We start from the raw sequence: 18,108 nt of genomic DNA, 5'->3' as shown, positions 1-18,108 counted from the left end.
AAAAATTTACACCAACAGCTAAACTTATTATGCTATATATCAATAACGTAGTTCAATTTTTATCATGAATTCTACACATTGAATTTCTTACCTGGCAGTGTGGCTTGTCGGTTACCGTGACGGTAAAGTACTATTTACAATATCCGAAGACTTCAGAAACAAGCAAATGTCACGAACGTTCACAGACGCAAAAGTTTTGGTGACAAAAATGGCCAATGTTTTCAAGTCAGTTGAAAGTATAAACGTTTCGAAGCAATAACACATATACAGTACATATCTCCGTGTGAAATCCAGACGGAGTTCCAAGGTCATCAGAGTTCACGTAGACATTGTTTTGTCTTCACATTAGGGGACGACTGCATTAACTTGCATGGTACCTGAAACCAGAGTCCTTGCCCTGAGCAACTCGGGTGACAAACAGAAGACTTTTAATCCCCAAGGTGTGAATGTTGCACTGTTATGTTTATCTAATCCAGCTGGTGCTATTTTAGTGCCATTGTAGGAAAGGCAGGTCTGTGAAATTGATCCTCTGGGGAAGTAGGGTATTCCTAAGTTAATGGAGCCTTGAAGTCACTCACCGCCGCAAAATTGACGCATGGTACTCCAAGAAACACTCGTTCTTAAACAGATGCACGTTGCACTGCTTACATCCCCAAGTTGTTTCAACTAGGTAGCCCTTTGGTGTTTTCTTGCCAGTCTTGCTGCATTGCCGACAACATTTCTTCTTACGCTTCACGTTCGGAGAGAGTACTTCGCAGATGTGGTTAGCGATGTTGTCAGCGTTGATGCTGTTCTTGACTTTGGTGACTTGACTTTGCGGCCCACGCTTCCGAGGACTTGTAAAACCGCCAATCCGCTGACTTGCAAGATCAAGGCGATAATCTTTCTGCCGATATCTTCATCGAGGGTTTGATGAATGTGCAATGCTGTACAATATAAAGGCGTTGATGATCATCCAATCGACAAAAAACCAGATCAAATACTTCCAAAACTTCATGTACTTGTTGTTGATCGGGTAGTACGAAGCCATCTGGTCACTGAGGTCGACGCCGCCCATGTACTTATTGTACTCCCGCACCACTGTTTGGACAAATATCTCCTTCCCCTTCCTGAACTTCCAGGCCACCAGGATTGCAGTTGGAACGCAGCAGGGTCACATCACGCTTATCGTGCCACAAAGTAGCTGTGATTTCACCGCTAGCTTGGAAAACATAGTCACCTGGTTTCAGCTTCATCGCTGGCTTTGACACTGCGGCCGGAAGTCCTTTACTGTTCTTGCGAACTGTGCTGCAAACGTACGTTTGCCTGTTCAACAAGTCGACAGCAAGGCGAAGGGAACTGAAGAAACTATCATAGTAAATATGATGTCCTAATCCAAAATATCTGCTGGTCAGGTCAACGACGACACTGTAGCCCAGACCATGTTGCGTGTGCTCTCCCTTTCCAGCGTACGGGATCATATCGAATGTGTAACCAGTCTGTGGACATGCAGCTGACCAGATTTTAAATCCCCACATCACAGGCTTTGCTGGCATATACTGAATCATTGGTGATCGCCCGGCGAATTTACACATAGCTTCATCGATCGAAATTTCTCTGAAAGGGATGAACTTCATGGGAAATTTAGAACGAAGTTGATCGATCATTGGCCGAACTTTATACATCCCATCTCTGCCTGGGTCTTGTCGGTCGGGTTCGCCATACGGATCGTTGACGTGAAAATACTGATTCAACTTCAGGAAATGATTTCGGGACATGACTTTCGCTATCCCCGGTACAAGAAGATGGTTGGCCGTTGACCAGTAGTCGCGTATTTCAGGCAATGAGTGAATACCCATCAAAATGAGAACCCCAAAATACACCTTCATCTCGTTTCTGTCAACAGGACTCCAATCAGTGTCGACTTTTTGTGAAAGATCCTGTCTGAACTGAGCGTATTTGTTGGTTTCGCGGACGAGATGATTGAGAAAGTCGTCTGTCATGAACAGTTGGAAAAAATCCAACTGATCACCCGCACACCCCAGATCGTGAAATGGTCCAGATTCATCGCTGTTGGAAGGAAATAAAGTTATTTCGTCATTTGAAGTTTCTGACCACTCCAGATCGGCTACAGTAACGTTGTCTGCATGTAGGTCTTCGATCAAACGCTGGGCGAGTTCAGCAGGATCGATATCACTTGCGCTGCCATTTTCCTGTCAATAGGTTTCCCTCGCAATCTCCACTCACAGTTGTTGTTCAGATATTTCCTCTGTCGTGAAACCTTCAAAATCGCTGTTCGAATCAGAGTCCCCAAAAGAAATGTCCCAAACAGTGTTGTTTCTCACTTCCAGGGTGAATGAATGAATAAATGAATATTTAAGGGTAAATGAATATTTAAATCTGCAGAGTTTTCCCTCTGTGCAGTGTCGTGTCACTCAAAGAAAAGTTCAGGTTGTCTGTATGTGCGGGGCGGGAAAAAATCTCTTATTCATGAAGGGGGTGGGAAAATGAATTCATGTATGTGTGATGTCGTAGGTAAGATGTTGTTAAACGTCATTTAGGCTTGTGTAGTCATCACAACAAAAACTAACGATGTAATCAATCCTTGTTTACTAATTAAAAATGCAAGCCTATTTAGGCCGTAACGGGATCACTGTACTGTGTTTGCATTGGCCGTGTCAGGCCTAACCGGGCGTACGTGAATACAATTAGTGGGGCCGTCTCAGGCCGAATCGGAGCGCAAAGGGTTAATGACCTTTAGGATGGTGGCCTACATTGGTTTTATGTTTCCGTCACCATGGAACTCATTCTTGACCATTGAGTGCCATCTGAATCAAAGTATTTTTATCACAGACCTAATTAATGAAGAGGACTCTATCCTCTCCGAGGACTTGTAATTGAAGTACCCATTAACAAGTGGGGACTGTGTCATCAACGATGACTTGTCTACAGTTTTTAGCTCCCATAGCCATATGTATATATCAGTGTTTGTTTTTAGCTCCCATAGCCATATGTATATATTAGTGTTCTCCCTGAATAAGGTAACAGGGGCGTGGCGCCCTCTTGTAAATTCTGAGCGCCCCCTTGCCAGAAACGAAAAAGATTTATTTTTTTTTGAAAAATAAAACAATAAAATGTACGGGGGAAAAGTTGACAGTGATTTACAAGCAAAATGCAAGTGTGATCGTCGATCCTGCAGGCTGCAAACGTGATTCTCATCGATCTTGCAAATCTCGCGAGTTTGTGATGTCATCCGAGATCATAAGCCCATGTGCAACTCATCGATGGCAGCCATGTTTGCATGGCTCAGGCCGTAACGTATCGTTAGCCACGGTCCCTCCATAGGGACCGTGCATTAGGTAACCAACTTTATAGCTGAGTAAACATGCCAAGGAGCTTGAGCCGAACCAAGGACAGCAGAGTGCACTGAAGTTTTTATAGGTTAGAATTTCGCTTGTGTATTCCTTCCCAAGGCAAAACGACCTATTTTTAGGCTCCGCCGGAGGATGAGAACACGTGAGTGCTATGGTGATAATTTTGACATCGATGAATAAATGTATGTCTGTTGCTAAGCTTATGTTTTCGTTTTCAAAAAATGTAATCTTCATGGAAATCACTGAACTGGAATAAAAGTTGTGAAACACTGTCTCAGATTTCTTTTCCTTTGAGTTTTTTATACGAAAAAAATCTGAAAAAAATACTCCCCAAGTGCCACCAAATGACACCATTTTAATCTCTGTTTTTCAAAAGCTCCAACGGCAGGAGGGGGGACACCCCCCTCCTGACCTCCCCCCCGCGACCGCTTACGCGGTTGCTTGTGGTGCTTCGCACCATGTCTTCGCCCTCTTTTAAATACATCCTGGGGAGACACACTGTATATGGCAAATGAAGCTATTCTTATAGGCAAGGGAACTGTCTGTATGTATGTATTTCTGTATGTCTGTATGTCTGTCCGTCAACATCAAAAACTCCAAAAACGCTGCACATTTCATCTTGATATTTGGTGTGTACATGGATGATGGGCTGTAGATGAGATTTTGTTCAAATGAAGTTGTCATTGCCAAAAATATGCAAATTAAGTGAAAAAATGTAAAAACAGTCAAAATTGAAAAACTCAATAGCCACTGAGCAGATTACATGAAAAATTAGCATGTAAGTACTTTGGGCTGACCTGAAATGATTGTGCACATCTTGGGTCAGTATCTTGGACTTGCAATTTTTGGTCAAAAAATCATCTTCTCTGAAACCACAAGTCCGATTGATTTGAAACTTGGTATGGAAGTGCATAGGAGTGACCTTTCCCAAATTTGGGCAAATCGTGGTGAAATTTGCATATTTTTAGTTCACACGTCCATAGACTCCAATATATAAGACAGATCTCCATAGACTCTCATGTATAAGGCCACGAAAAATAAAAATTTAGTTTCTCATCGTATTCATATTGCAAAAAGGATGCAGTGACACAAATTTTAGTCCCCACGGATGAAGTCCAGTGGGCTTATAGATTGGGTCATGTCCGTCTGTTCGTCAATCCGTGAGTCCATCCTTTCACGCAGATATCTCGGATATTTTGACAAAATGTCATGTGACCTCGATGACCTTTGACCTCAAAGATACATATTTGTCCATAACTCAGTAACCACAAGTGCTACCACCCTTCATATATGGTATGATGGGACACCTTATGACGCCACATATTTCACCTCATTAATTATGCACATATCTAATTTTGAGCGAGCCAATAGAGCTAGAGGTCTGATTTTTGGTATATAGGGATAACTTAGCAATACAATTTTTTTGACAAAATGTCAGGTGACCTCGGTGACCTTTGACCTCAAATATACATATTTGTCCATAACTTTGTAACCACAAGTGCTACACCCTTCATATATGGTATGATTGGACACCTTATGACACCACATACTGTACCTCATTAATTATGCACGTATCTAATTCTGAGCAAGCCAATAGAGCTGGAAGTCTGATTTTTAGCTCCGCTGTCAGCGACGCGGAGCTTATCAAATAGGTTGATTTTCCGTCGTCGTCTGCCGTCGTCGTCGTCCGTCAACAATTGCCTTCTCCTCTGAAACCCCAAGTCCAATTGCTGTGAAATTTTATATGCAGTTCACTTGAGATGACCTTACTGCAGTTTGTTCAAATTGTGGTGAAATTTGCATATTTGTATTTTTGGGGCATTTTTTGGTATTTTTGGTAAAAAAATCTTCTTCTCTGAAATCGCTTGTCTGATTGCTTTGAAATTTGATATGCAGTTTGCTTAGGGTGACTTCAGTCAGATTTGTTCAAATTGTGGTGAAATTTGCATATTTGTATTTTTAAGGCAATTTTTGTCATTTTTGGTAAAAAAATCTTTAAAAATCTTCTTCTTCAAAACTACCGGTCAGATAGCTTTGATATTTAGTACATAGGTCCCTAGGGATGATCTATTTCAGATATTTGTTATAATTGTGCAGAAGTATGCAAATTTGCATTTTTAAGGCAATTTTTGCCATTTTTGGTCAAAAAATGTATTTCTCAAAAAGTACTGGTCTGATAGTTTTGAAATTTGGTATACAGGTTTCTATGGATGAACTAAGTAATATGTATTGAATTTCTGATGAAATGTGTAATTTTGTATTTTTGGGCAATTTTTGCCATTTTTGGTCAAAAAATGTGTAATTCCAAAACTACTCATCTGATAGCTTTGAAATTTGGTATACAGGTTCCTACAGATGAACTAAATGATACTTATTGAAATTATGATGAAATCTGCAATTTTGTAATTTTGGGGCAATTTTTTCCATTTTTGGTCTAAAAATGTGTTTCTCAAAAAGTACTGGTCTGATAGCTTTGAAATTTGGTATACAGGTTTCTCTCAATGAACTAAGTAATATATATTGAATTTCTGATGAAATCTGTAATTTTGTATTTTGGGGGCAATTTTTGCCATTTTTGGTCAAAAAATGTGTATTTCCAAAACTACTCATCTGATAGCTTTGAAATTTGGTGTACAGGTTTCTACAGATGAACTAAATGATAGTTATTGAAATTATGATGAAATCTGCAATTTTGTAATTTTGGGGCAATTTTTGCCATTTTTGGTCAAAACATGTGTTTCTCAAAAAGTACTGGTCTGATAGCTTTGAAATTTGGTATACAGGTTTCTACAGATGAGCTAAGTAATATATATTGAATTTCTGATGAACTAAATGATATTTATTGAAATAATGATGAAATCTGCAATTTTGAATTTTTGGGGCAATTTTTCCCATTTTTGGTCAAAAAATGCGTTTCTCAAAAAGTACTTGTCTAACAGCTTTGAAATTTGGTATACAGGTTTCTATAGATGAACTAAATTTGATCTTTTGAAATTATGATGAAATCTGCAATTTTTATTTTTGGGGGCAATGGTTGCCAATTTTGGTCAAAAAATTTATTCTCAAAAATTACTCATCAGATAGCTTTGGTTGACATGTTCTTAGGGATGATCCTATGTGATACATTCAAAGTGTGATGAAATCTTCAATTGTGTATTTTTGCAGCTTATTTTAGCCATTTTTTTTCTGGCCACTGCATTGAGCTATCAAAGATTTCCACCTTCTTCATCAACATGTGTCAAAAATAGTTATTCTCCACATAAACACAGCGGAGCTATATCGGCTGCTAGGTCGCTTGTTGGTATATAGGGATAACTATAGGAGAGAAATTTTTTGACCAAATGTCATGTGACCTCGATGACCTTTTACCTAAAATATATGTTTATGTCAATAAGTAAGTAACCACAAGTGCTATGTCCTTTGTATTTAGTAGGATGGGAGACCTTATGACAACACACCATTCCAGCTTTTGGCCATACAAATTTTGACGTGGGCACTATCCGGTCCAGGCCCTGAGAACCGGATAGTGCCCACGTCTATGAATATTCAGCGTGAACGAGGGCGATAAAACTACAAAGAATGCTTCAGATAAGGCTGGCAGGAACGCAAACAAATTATCCCCACTCTATCCCACATTCTACACTTGGCTCTTCTAAGTATTTCTTTGCACTCCCACCTGGTCAGTCCACAACGACTGGATTGTCGGCAGTTGAGAACGGCGACAAAAAACGATGTTAGTTGAAATGAATACCAGCAAACTATTAAAGTGCATGTTATGTTGTAAAATACCAAAGTCACCAATTTTGGTGGAAAATGAAAAGAAATGCCTTGCGACACACGATAATTTCGAGTATTTTAAGCCCCACAGTCCCTCAAACAACGGCCATACATGAACGCGCTCGCTTATGTCCGTAAGCTCTAAGTAGACATTGTATGGTATGCAGTACGCGTCAGCGACGAGTGCTACGCTTGCGATCATGTCGATCGGTACGACGGTATGACAAGTCTCAATGGTCCAGTTCAAGTGATTTGAATGACTACAAAACTGATGTTTTCTCCGTTGTTATGGACAAGGGTCTGGCATTCACAGGTGCAGAACAGTTCGGCTAATGGGACATAACAATAAAACAAAAACTGACCAACTTCGTCTGTTTGTGAGCACTAGCGTTTTAGGGGAAAAGGATTCGCTCAGCCCGTACCTGGGCTGTTTTTATCTTTTCGCTAATGTAAGCCTAGTATATCCATGTGAGATATATATGTGGTCCAATTTTGATATATTGTAGTCTAATTTTAATATGCTGACTAACTCACTAGACAAACAGAAAAAATGCTCATAGTACATGCCGGCTGACCCATGTAACGCCACGAACACATGGAAGCTTTACGCAACTCACGGCTAACATTGCACGCCAACTTCAAGAATCATGTCTCAATTTTTTCCGTTCTCCTTCAATAAACCCGAGACGATTTTACTGACAGTATTACACTATTACAAACCACGAGGGACTCTGTATACACTAAAGTTTTCGATTTCATAAACTAGAATTCAGATCTCCCCGTTCAAGTGACGAAGTTTCTCTTAAAACTCAACCAACAAGACTCAAATTATGATGATCGTTCTCTCTCATATGTAGCCGTAGCAGCAGCCATAGGTCTCGTACGTTGCGACGGAAAAAAACTCTTTTTTCCGTCGTACGATTTGGAGTTTCCCGTTGCAATCCATATCCGTCCGGGAAAAACGAGAGCTACGACTGCACAGATGAATGCCGCTGCTTCCTTGTGGAATAGACTTTCTAGTCATAATCGTTCAGCATCAAAGACCTGCTTGTTTGAGAAAGCATCGTCATGCGACACTGTGTAAAGCGCCATTGGAAATTTTCTTTATGCTTTGTCTAGAAAACTTAGGTGATTGTGCTCAGCTTACGTCTATCTGAAGTTGGACGATCTGCTGAAAATAACGTTTAGGACACGATAAACAAATTGTTACACTTGGTGGGGGTGTTCGTGATAAGTGGAACGGCGTTTCTGTCCTATCACTGGCCATGCTTGGTTTAGGCGTCAAATTTAAAATTCATTGTTACCAGTCAGTACATATTGACACACACACCCACTAACTCATTAGGCTGGCAAAAGCTCTTGCAGAAATTTGTATGGCAAAAAGCTGTCATGACGCTTTACCTCATTAATTATGCACACATCTAATTCTTGGCAAGCAAATAGAGCTTGAGGTCTGATTTTTTGGCATATAGGGATTTATTAGCAATATAATTTTTTTTTCAAAATGTCATGTGACCTTGATGACCTTTGACCTTGATTATACATATATATGCATATCTCAGTAACCACAAGTTCTATACCCTCCAATTTTGATAGGATATTAGACCTCAAGATGTCACATCTTGTACCTCATTTATTATGCGCATATGTATTTCTTGGCTGGCCAATACTGCTAGAGGTCTGGAACCATAACTTAGACATGCCTCATGTGTTTCAAATTGGGAACAACGACATAGACCTATATGCCCATAGATCTCAACATATACACTCCAGTGATACTTCTTAATGACCACATTTCCCTGCCCCATCAAGACTAATACTCCTATTACAAGTTGGGACTATGTCATTGTCAATGACTTATTGAGTTAATGGTTGTATCACAGTATTCGATATTTCTAATTCTGTATTTTTTCCATTTTATATTCTGAATACATTAAACATATTTCACTGTCTCCAGTACATTACATTTAAGTATTTTCACTTCATGCACTTTATCCCTTTCACACATGTTCAAATATCTGACCAGAGAACAAACACTAAATAGTCCAGGATGGGCGCTACAGTGTCATTGATGCTATTTTTATACTTGAAATCATGGGTATGGTTTATATATTGTTCACTGCTAGTATTGGTTGCTTCAGAGCCAACACTGATGAGTGTTTATCCATTGTTGGCTTTGTTTACATCTGGTTATTGTAACACTGGTGAAGCATTGACAGTTTATTTGATAAAATTAAATTTATCATAGAGCATTCCTACAGCAAACAACATCTATGATCATAATGAAATGCTGTTAAAGGTTCAACATTACCTTTTTAGCTACTATAGACAATATTCTATAGAAGCTATTGGGATAGGTGTCCGTACGGCTTCCGTCGTCAGTCTGTATGTATGTATGTATGTATGTATGCATGTCCGTTTGTGAGGCGTCCGTCCACTCAAATATCTTGAGAACTGCAGTACTTACTGATTTTATGTTTGTTGTATAGATGAAAAATATGATTTTGAGAAACCAGTTTTTATAATTTTTTTGATATTGTTGATAATATGCAAATTAGCACGAAAAAAGGCGTTTTTGGTAAAAAATCTTCTTCTTCATAACAGCTGGTCAGACAGCTTTGTTATTTGGTCCCTAGGGAAAACCCAACTTGGATTTGATCAAATTATGATGAAATATGCAAATCTGTATTTTTAAGGAATTTTTTTGTCATTTTTGGTCAAAACTTTATTTCATCAAAACCGCTGGTCTGACAGCTTTGATATTTGGTTTACAGGTTCCTACAGATGAACTTAATATGATATAATGAATATATGACGAAATGTGCAATATTGTATTTTTGGTGCAATTTTTGCCATATTTGGTCAAAAAATGTGTTTTTCAAAAACTTCTTGTCTTATGCCTTTGATATTTGGTATACAGGTTTCTAGGGGTTGCCTTAGTGTGATATATTGAAATTTGATGAAATCTTCAATTTTTGTATCTTTGGGTCAATTTTTGCCATTTTTGGTCAAAATATTTGTTTCTCAAAAGTTACTCATCTGATAGCTTTGATATTTGGTATACAGGTTCCTAGGCGTTATCTTAATCTATGTAATATATTGAAATGATGATGAAATCTTCAATTTTGTATTTTTGCTGCTAATTTTGCCATTTTTTACTCACGTGTTTACACATGTGAGCATATGTCGCAGCCATGTCTGTCTGTCTATCTGTCTGTGTGTCCGTGTGTCTGTCTGTCTGTCTGTCTGTCTGTCTGTTGGTCCGATATCTCAAAAACAGCTTGTCAGATCAGAATCAAATCTGGTACATATATTCAGTTATCACATGAACTGGCCCGTATCTCCACCTGTGTGACGTACACCAGCACAGATAAGAAATCCGTATTACCCCTGTTGTACGTCATCAACCGGAACTTTTTTCCTGCAATGGTACCGTTCGCACATGCACGTCGCGACACAGACCGATTTGTCGTGATCGATGCCGTGCTCTCATGGCATTTTGACAAAAAGGTGACCCGATAAATCCAGATATGGAAACAGAGAAGGCATGTCCAACGAAATTTCGAGTCGCTAAAGCTTTAGCTATTCCCAAGAATCGAATGAGGATACCGTCGATCGTTTTAATGGCTCAGTAACGTCACAGCACCAGTCGTAAAGCTCAATGTGGTGGTCGTCATACCTGGCGATCGCCAAGCGACGTCGTACCTGGCGATCCCGGTTGGCGATAAACCCGAAAGATACACCTCAACGAAAGTTAAACTTAATAAATGAGTACCGTATAATCTTCGGGAAAGCGACATAGAAGCCATAAGCATAAAGTCATTCGACGAACAACGATAAATTTCCTTCATCACACAAATTATTCCGTTGTTTCTCGATCGGAATCAAACCTGCAGCGTAAGGCTGTAGTGAAGACATAAGCTGTCGACCTGTACAGTGCAGCGCTGTAGAATCCGATGTATTTCGAAAGTTGACTCGGACAACACTCACAACAGAACAGAGTTCCCGTCAAGTAACAAAATTGGGATGTACCTACGGGCGATATATGTGTCACAGCAAACATCAAAGTCCGTAAGACGAAAACATTGAAGACTGATGAGATGGCCACCGGCGGAGACCGGTGACGGCAGCTGTGCCCACTACAGACGTACACTGTATGTGTCATCGATCTGAAACTTTCGGGCTCGCCAAGATTGTAAACTTGTGATATTTTAAAAGCCACAGGATCTCTAAGAATGGTAACTACTGTTTCGATCGTGTTGTTGCATTAACTTCATAAATATAATTGTAAATATTCTAAATAACTCAAAATACTGTGGTTATCCGTCGCTAGCGCGGTGAAAGATATGTCCGCTGATGGCAGACTTGCCTTGGCATCGGTCCAGCGCGAGACAATGATTGACAGGCGCACGTGACCGAATCCGTATGTCTGATTGGTGGAGATACCATTCGGATGTATCTAATTTTCAGGTTAATGGGATTTATGAATGAAAGTATACCTGTAAACATTTGCACTTCTCCTGGGTGACTGGCCGCTTTACTCATAAATGTAACTAATCCGCGTAAATAAAACACAAAATCGCGATAAAAACCATGCAGTTTGTTACAATAATTTTGATCCATCCACATCACAGCAAAATAAGAAGACTGTTCATGTGATAAATATATAATCCCATGGTATTTTTCTCTGTTTGACGTCATCGTATACGAGTGTTTTTCGCGGAGCCGCACAACTTCTCGCCTTCGGCTCGAAGTTGTACGGCTCCGCGAAAAACACTCGTATACGATGACGTCAAACAGAGAAAAATACCATGGGATTATATATAATTGGCACATGGCAAGAACCGATTAGTTTTGGGTGGGTGTGGCTTGCATAATTTTACTCATTTGCATAATTAATGATTTTAGAAAAAACTGATATACATTAAAAACGACCACACACAATTTGATGAGATTTGCTACAAATGTTGATCACACCAAGATATATCAGCAGAGGGAACCATTAAGGGGTTACATGAAAGGTAGTTGCTAATTTGCATATTTAATGAACTTTCCTTATTAGGGATATATGTCTGATTTGACTCGATCAAACTTGACCAAACTTGGTATGTATATTGAAGATACTTTCATTTAACATTATTGAAAGTCATTAAGCGTTTTAACTTTAGCCAATTCCTAATTTGCACATTTAATGAACTTTGCTAATTAGGGATATATATTTGAATTAACTGGACCGACGTTAATGAAACTTGCTACATGTATATGGAGCTACTATGATACAACATTTTAGAAAAAGTCTTTAAGCATTTTTACTTCAGCCAATTCTGAATTTGCATATTTAATGAATTTTCCCAATTAGGGATATATCTGAATTAACTTGATTGTAGTTGTTGAAACTTGCTATATACATCAAAGATACTGTGATATAACATTATTGAAAGTCAAAAGACATTTTTACTTCATCCAATTCCTAATTTGCATATTAAATGAGTTTCATAAGTCAAAAGACATTTTTACTTCATCCAATTCCTAATTTGCATATTAAATGAGTTTTATAATTAGGGATATTTATCTGAATTTACTTGATCAAAATTGATGAAACTTGCTATGTACATTAAAGACACTATAATACAATATTATTGAAAGTCATTAAGCATTTTCTCTTCAGCCAATTCCTAATTGCATTAATGAACTTTCCTAATTAGATATATATATCTGAATTAACTTGACCAAAGTTGACAAAACTTGCTACATATATTGCAGATACCATGATACAACATTGTTGACAATCATTAAGCATTTTTACTTAAGTCAATTCCTAATTTACATATTTAATGAACTTTGTTTATTAGGGATATATACTGGGATTGACTTGATCAGAGTTGGCAAAATATGCTATGTACATTGATGATTATACCTGGTTAAAACAATATCGCAAGTCATTTCACATTTTCATGTCAGCTAATTTATAATTTGCATATCTAATGAGCTTTCACAGCTCGGCATATATGCCTTGAAGGACTTGGCCAACGGTAATTACACTTGATTACCAGATGATTTAGAAATAAAAGAAACAACTGAAAGTGTGGACTGGGCTTCATACCTACTAGACGTATTGTTCGAAATTAGACAAAATACACTATATACTAAGCTGTATGACAAAAGAGACGATTTCAATTTTGAAATCATAAACTTTCCCTTTTTGTCGAGCAATATACCATCATCTCCAGCTTATGGTGTGTATATTTCACAACTTCTTAGATACAGTAGAGCATGCAATTCATATGAAGACTTTCGAGTTAGACACAGCCTATTAGCTCAAAAGTTAGTGAGGCAAGGGTTCTCAGAAAGTAGATTAGTGAAATCATTTAAGAAGTTCTACGGTAGATACGGAGATGTTGTATCAAAATATGACCTGTCTGTTACTCAAATGATGAGTGACAGCATACCAAATTTTGACTCACAAAAGTAATTTGGTGAATTCACCAAATAACAATGGATTTGTCGCTTTGGGTCAATCTTGACGGATGCGGCTAGCTGGCAGGGTACGCTTACCCATTCCGGACACCTGGTACCACCACTACTTTGTGGTTCAAGATGACCCCATTGCCTTTGTCATTTTCAATATGTTCCTTGGACCTGGTAACTTTCTTAGTTACCTTGAATGATAACGATTATTGGACCTGATTTGATGTCTATTGCTATATAAAATGGTGATACAATGACAGCAGTCAAAGAACTTTGAAATTTTTATTTCAGCTAATTACAGATTTGTATACTTCATGACGTTTTAGAATTAATCGGCGGTGATTATTGTTCATTATACTGATCATAATACTTTCAATGAAGTTGCAAACATGTGGCAAGGGTTCAAATTTACACATAACTGCAATATATAATGAAACACGTGAGCATTTTCAGTTCATATCTGGTTGGTCAGGCCATCCACCTTCTTCATCAATACATGTGTCACAAAAAGTTATTCTCTACATAACACAGCAGAGCTCTGTCAACTGTTGGGTCGCTTGTTTTTATAAAACCGCTAGCCAGACAGCTTTAATATTTGATTTACAAGGCCCTAAGATGACCTTAGTGAGATAAGTTCATACAGTCAGGAAATACTTAATTTTGTATCCATGTCTATCGTAGCTTCAGGGACATTGGCCCTATGTTTATTAAATACTATGCAATCACTATCCTCATTAAAAACAGGCTTTTTAGTCCCCACGGACACCGTCCGGGGGGACTTATAGGTTTGGTCATGTCCGTGCGTGCGTGCGTGCGTCCGTGCGTGCGTGCGTGCGTGCGTCCGTCCGTCCGTTCACGCAGATATCTCTGAGATGCCTGGAGCGATTTCATTCAAACTTGATACAAGGATTACTTCATATGGCATACAGATGCACGTCAATTTGTTTTGTGATACGATCCAATATGGCCTCCAGCGGCCATTTTATTACGATTTTTTCATGTACAGAGCCATAACTCAGGCATGTTCCAACCGATTTTATTCAAAGTTGGTACAAGGACATTGACCAATGTCATACAGATGCACGTCAATTTGTTTTGTGATACGATCCAATATGGCCGCCAGGCGGCCATTTTATTACGATTTTTTCATGTACAGAGCCATTACTCAGGCATGTTTCGACCGATTTCATTCAGAGTTGGTACAAGGACATTGACCAATGTCATAGATATGCACATCAATTTGTTTTGTGATACGATCCAATATGGCCGCCAGGCGACCATTTTATTACGATTTTTTCATGTACAGAGCATTACTCAGGCATGTTTTGACCGATTTTATTCAGAGTTGGTACAAGGACATTGACCAATGTCATAGATATGCACATCAATTTGTTTTGTGATACGATCCAATATGGCTGCCAGGCGACCATTTTATTACGATTTTTTCATGTACAGAGCCATTACTCAGGCATGTTTTGACCGATTTTATTCAGAGTTGGTACAAGGACATTGACCAATGTCATACAGATGCACGTCATTTGTTTTGTGATACGATCCAATATGGCCGCCAGGCGGCCATTTTATTACGATTTTTTCATGTACAGAGCCATTACTCAGGCATGTTTCGACCGATTTTATTCAGAGTTGGTACAAGGACATTGACCAATGTCATAGATATGCACGTCAATTTGTTTTGTGATACGATCCAATATGGCCGCCAGGCGACCATTTTATTACGATTTTTCATGTACAGAGCCATTACTCAGGCATGTTTTGACCGATTTTATTCAGAGTTGGTACAAGGACATTGACCAATGTCATAGATATGCACTTCAATTTGTTTTGTGATACGATCCAATATGGCCGCAGGCGCCATTTTATTACGATTTTTTCATGTACAGAGCCATTACTCAGGCATGTTTTGACCGATTTTATTCAGAGTTGGTACAAGGACATTGACCAATGTCATAGATATGCATGTCAATTTGTTTTGTGATACGATCCAATATGGCCGCCAGGCGGCCATTTTATTACGATTTTTTCATGTACAGAGCCATTACTCAGGCATGTTTTGACCGATTTTATTCAGAGTTGGTACAAGGACATTGACCAATGTCATAGATATGCATGTCAATTTGTTTTGTGATACGATCCAATATGGCCGCCAGGCGGCCATTTTATTACGATTTTTTCATGTACAGAGCCATAACTCAGGCACGTTTCAACAGATTTTATTCAGAGTTGGTACAAGGACATTGACCAATGTCATAGATATGCATGTCAATTTGTTTTGTGATACGATCCAAAATGGCCGCTGTGCAGCCATTTTATTACGATTTTTTCATGTACAGAGCCATAACTCAGGCATATCTCAACCGATTTTATTCAAAGTTGGTACAAGGACATTGACCTATGTCGTACATATGCACATCAATTTGTTTTGTGATACGATCCAATATAGCCGCCAGGCGGCCATTTTATTACGATTTTTTCATGTACAGAGCCATTTCTCAGGCATATCCGCATGTTTTGACCAATTTTATTCAAAGTTGGTACAAGGACATCGACCAATGTCATAGCTATGCACATCAATTTGTTTTGTGATGCGATCCAATATGGCCGCTGTGCGACCATTTTGTTACGATTTTTTTCATGTCCTGAACCATAACTCAGACATGTATCAAGCGAATTCATTCAAAGTATTTTTATCACAGACCTAATGAAGAGGACTCTATCCTCTTTGAGACCTGTAATCAAAATACTGATTAACAAGTGGGGACTGTGTCATCAACGATGACTTGTTAATTGTTGGGTTAGTTCAGTGGCATACTCTGTCTTGCAACAATGAATGTGTACCAGTGTTATTGTTCATAAATATTCAAACCACATGAGATTTGATTCTGCCTAACTGAGAAACGTTTTCATGTACTTTGCTTCTGGTTTTCACAGAGTGATTTTTCAATTCAAAAGCTCAAAGAAATCAAATAATGGAACAGATGTCAATGCTGGACAGATACCACAAGTACTATACAGGTATGTTGTCTACATTGTTACAACAAGCATATTTAGTTTGGAACTAGGATCTCAGGATGTAGCAGCTACTGGATGAGAAGAATTCCAACTCTGAAACTTACACCAAAGGGTCCTCGAGCTGTGATGATGATGATGATTAAACATTTAAAAATGAAGAAAAATAAAAATATATTTGGACTCAGTAAAGTGGTTGTTGTTGTTGTTATTGTTGTTGTTGTTGTAGTTGATAGTATTTGCAGAAAAGGACAAATTATGCGCTGCAAAATTCAATACAGCCTCACTGTACACATGGAGGTAAGCTACCTCCATGCTACCTCCATGCTATACACATGCGCTGCAAAATTCAATACAGCGATATTGATGATGATGATGATGATTAAATATTTAAAAATGGAGAAAAATAAAAATATATTGGACTCTGTAAATGTGTTGTTGTTGTTTTTATTATTGTTGTTGTTGTTGTTGTTGATAGTATCTGCAGAAAAGAACAAAGTATGCGCTGCGAAATTCAATACAGCCTTACTATACTATGCCCTGCAAAATTCAATACAGCCTAACTATACATGTGCGTTGCAGCTTAACTATACTAAGCATTGAAAATTCAATACAGCCTAACTATACATGTGCGTTGCAGCCTAACTATACATGTGCGCAATACAGCCTAACATTACCCAAGGGTTGTCACTTCATTGCCACACACTTTTTTTCAATCGTCAAAAATACACCTAGCAAGCATCAAAATCAGTAAAATTCGACGTAGGGTCAAAGCACATTAGTCCTTCTCAATCATACTCAGACAGTTTTACCTCTTACCGATGAAAAGTCGACAAATCAGCAGGTTTTTCAGTGTATCTGTACGTCTCTTACTTTTCAGATTTAAAAGACGCGGCGGTGGATTTGAGTCACATGGGCGCATTTCAAATCGAACCAATAGCAGAGCTGGATGGGCCCAGCGTGAAAACCCGGAAGTAACGTAGGTTTCTTACGTCTTCTGAAGACTATGGGTGACACTGTCTGCATGCATCTGCGTATGAAAATTTGGTAACTTTAACAGTTCCAGTTCACCCATAGCAAGAGAACGTTCTTTCCCAAGACGTTAGAAACTTACGTTACTGCCGGGTTTTCACGTCGGGCCCATTCGTTCAGTACAGGCTCTGCTATTGGTTCGATTTGAAATGCGCCCACGTGACTCAATCCACCGCCGCGTATAGTTAGTCTGTATTGAATTTTGCAGAGCATAGTATAGTAAGGCTGTATTGAATTTCGCAGCGCATACTTTGTTCTTTTCTGCAAATACTATCAACAACAACAACAACAATAATAAAAACAACAACAACAACACATTTACAGAGTCCAATATATTTTTATTTTTCTCCATTTTTATCACAACTGGAAGTTGTGATATAGGGGTAGTTTCAACCAGTGTTAGATGTCGTCCATTTTCCGTAAACGACAAAAAGTCAAAACTGCTGAACAG

General features: G+C 38.7%; 1 protein-coding gene across 3 annotated transcripts in view; it reads left to right on the top strand.

Annotated features, from left to right (window-relative positions):
- The window catches only part of LOC139130331 (E3 ubiquitin-protein ligase MYCBP2-like), a 688,708-nt gene that overhangs the window by 324,859 nt on the left and 345,741 nt on the right, over window positions 1-18,108 (top strand). For all 3 annotated transcript variants that reach the window (XM_070696083.1, XM_070696082.1, XM_070696081.1), the window contains exon 25: window positions 16,548-16,631. In XM_070696083.1, coding sequence (XP_070552184.1) covers window positions 16,548-16,631 — 84 coding nt within the window. The remainder of the gene's footprint in view (window positions 1-16,547; window positions 16,632-18,108) is intronic.

This window comes from Ptychodera flava, chromosome 4 (assembly GCF_041260155.1).
Source record: "Ptychodera flava strain L36383 chromosome 4, AS_Pfla_20210202, whole genome shotgun sequence".
Classification (NCBI taxonomy): Eukaryota; Metazoa; Hemichordata; class Enteropneusta; family Ptychoderidae; genus Ptychodera; species Ptychodera flava.
The sequence above is the reverse complement of the archived record's forward strand: the minus strand, read 5'-3'. Positions and strand labels throughout refer to the sequence as shown.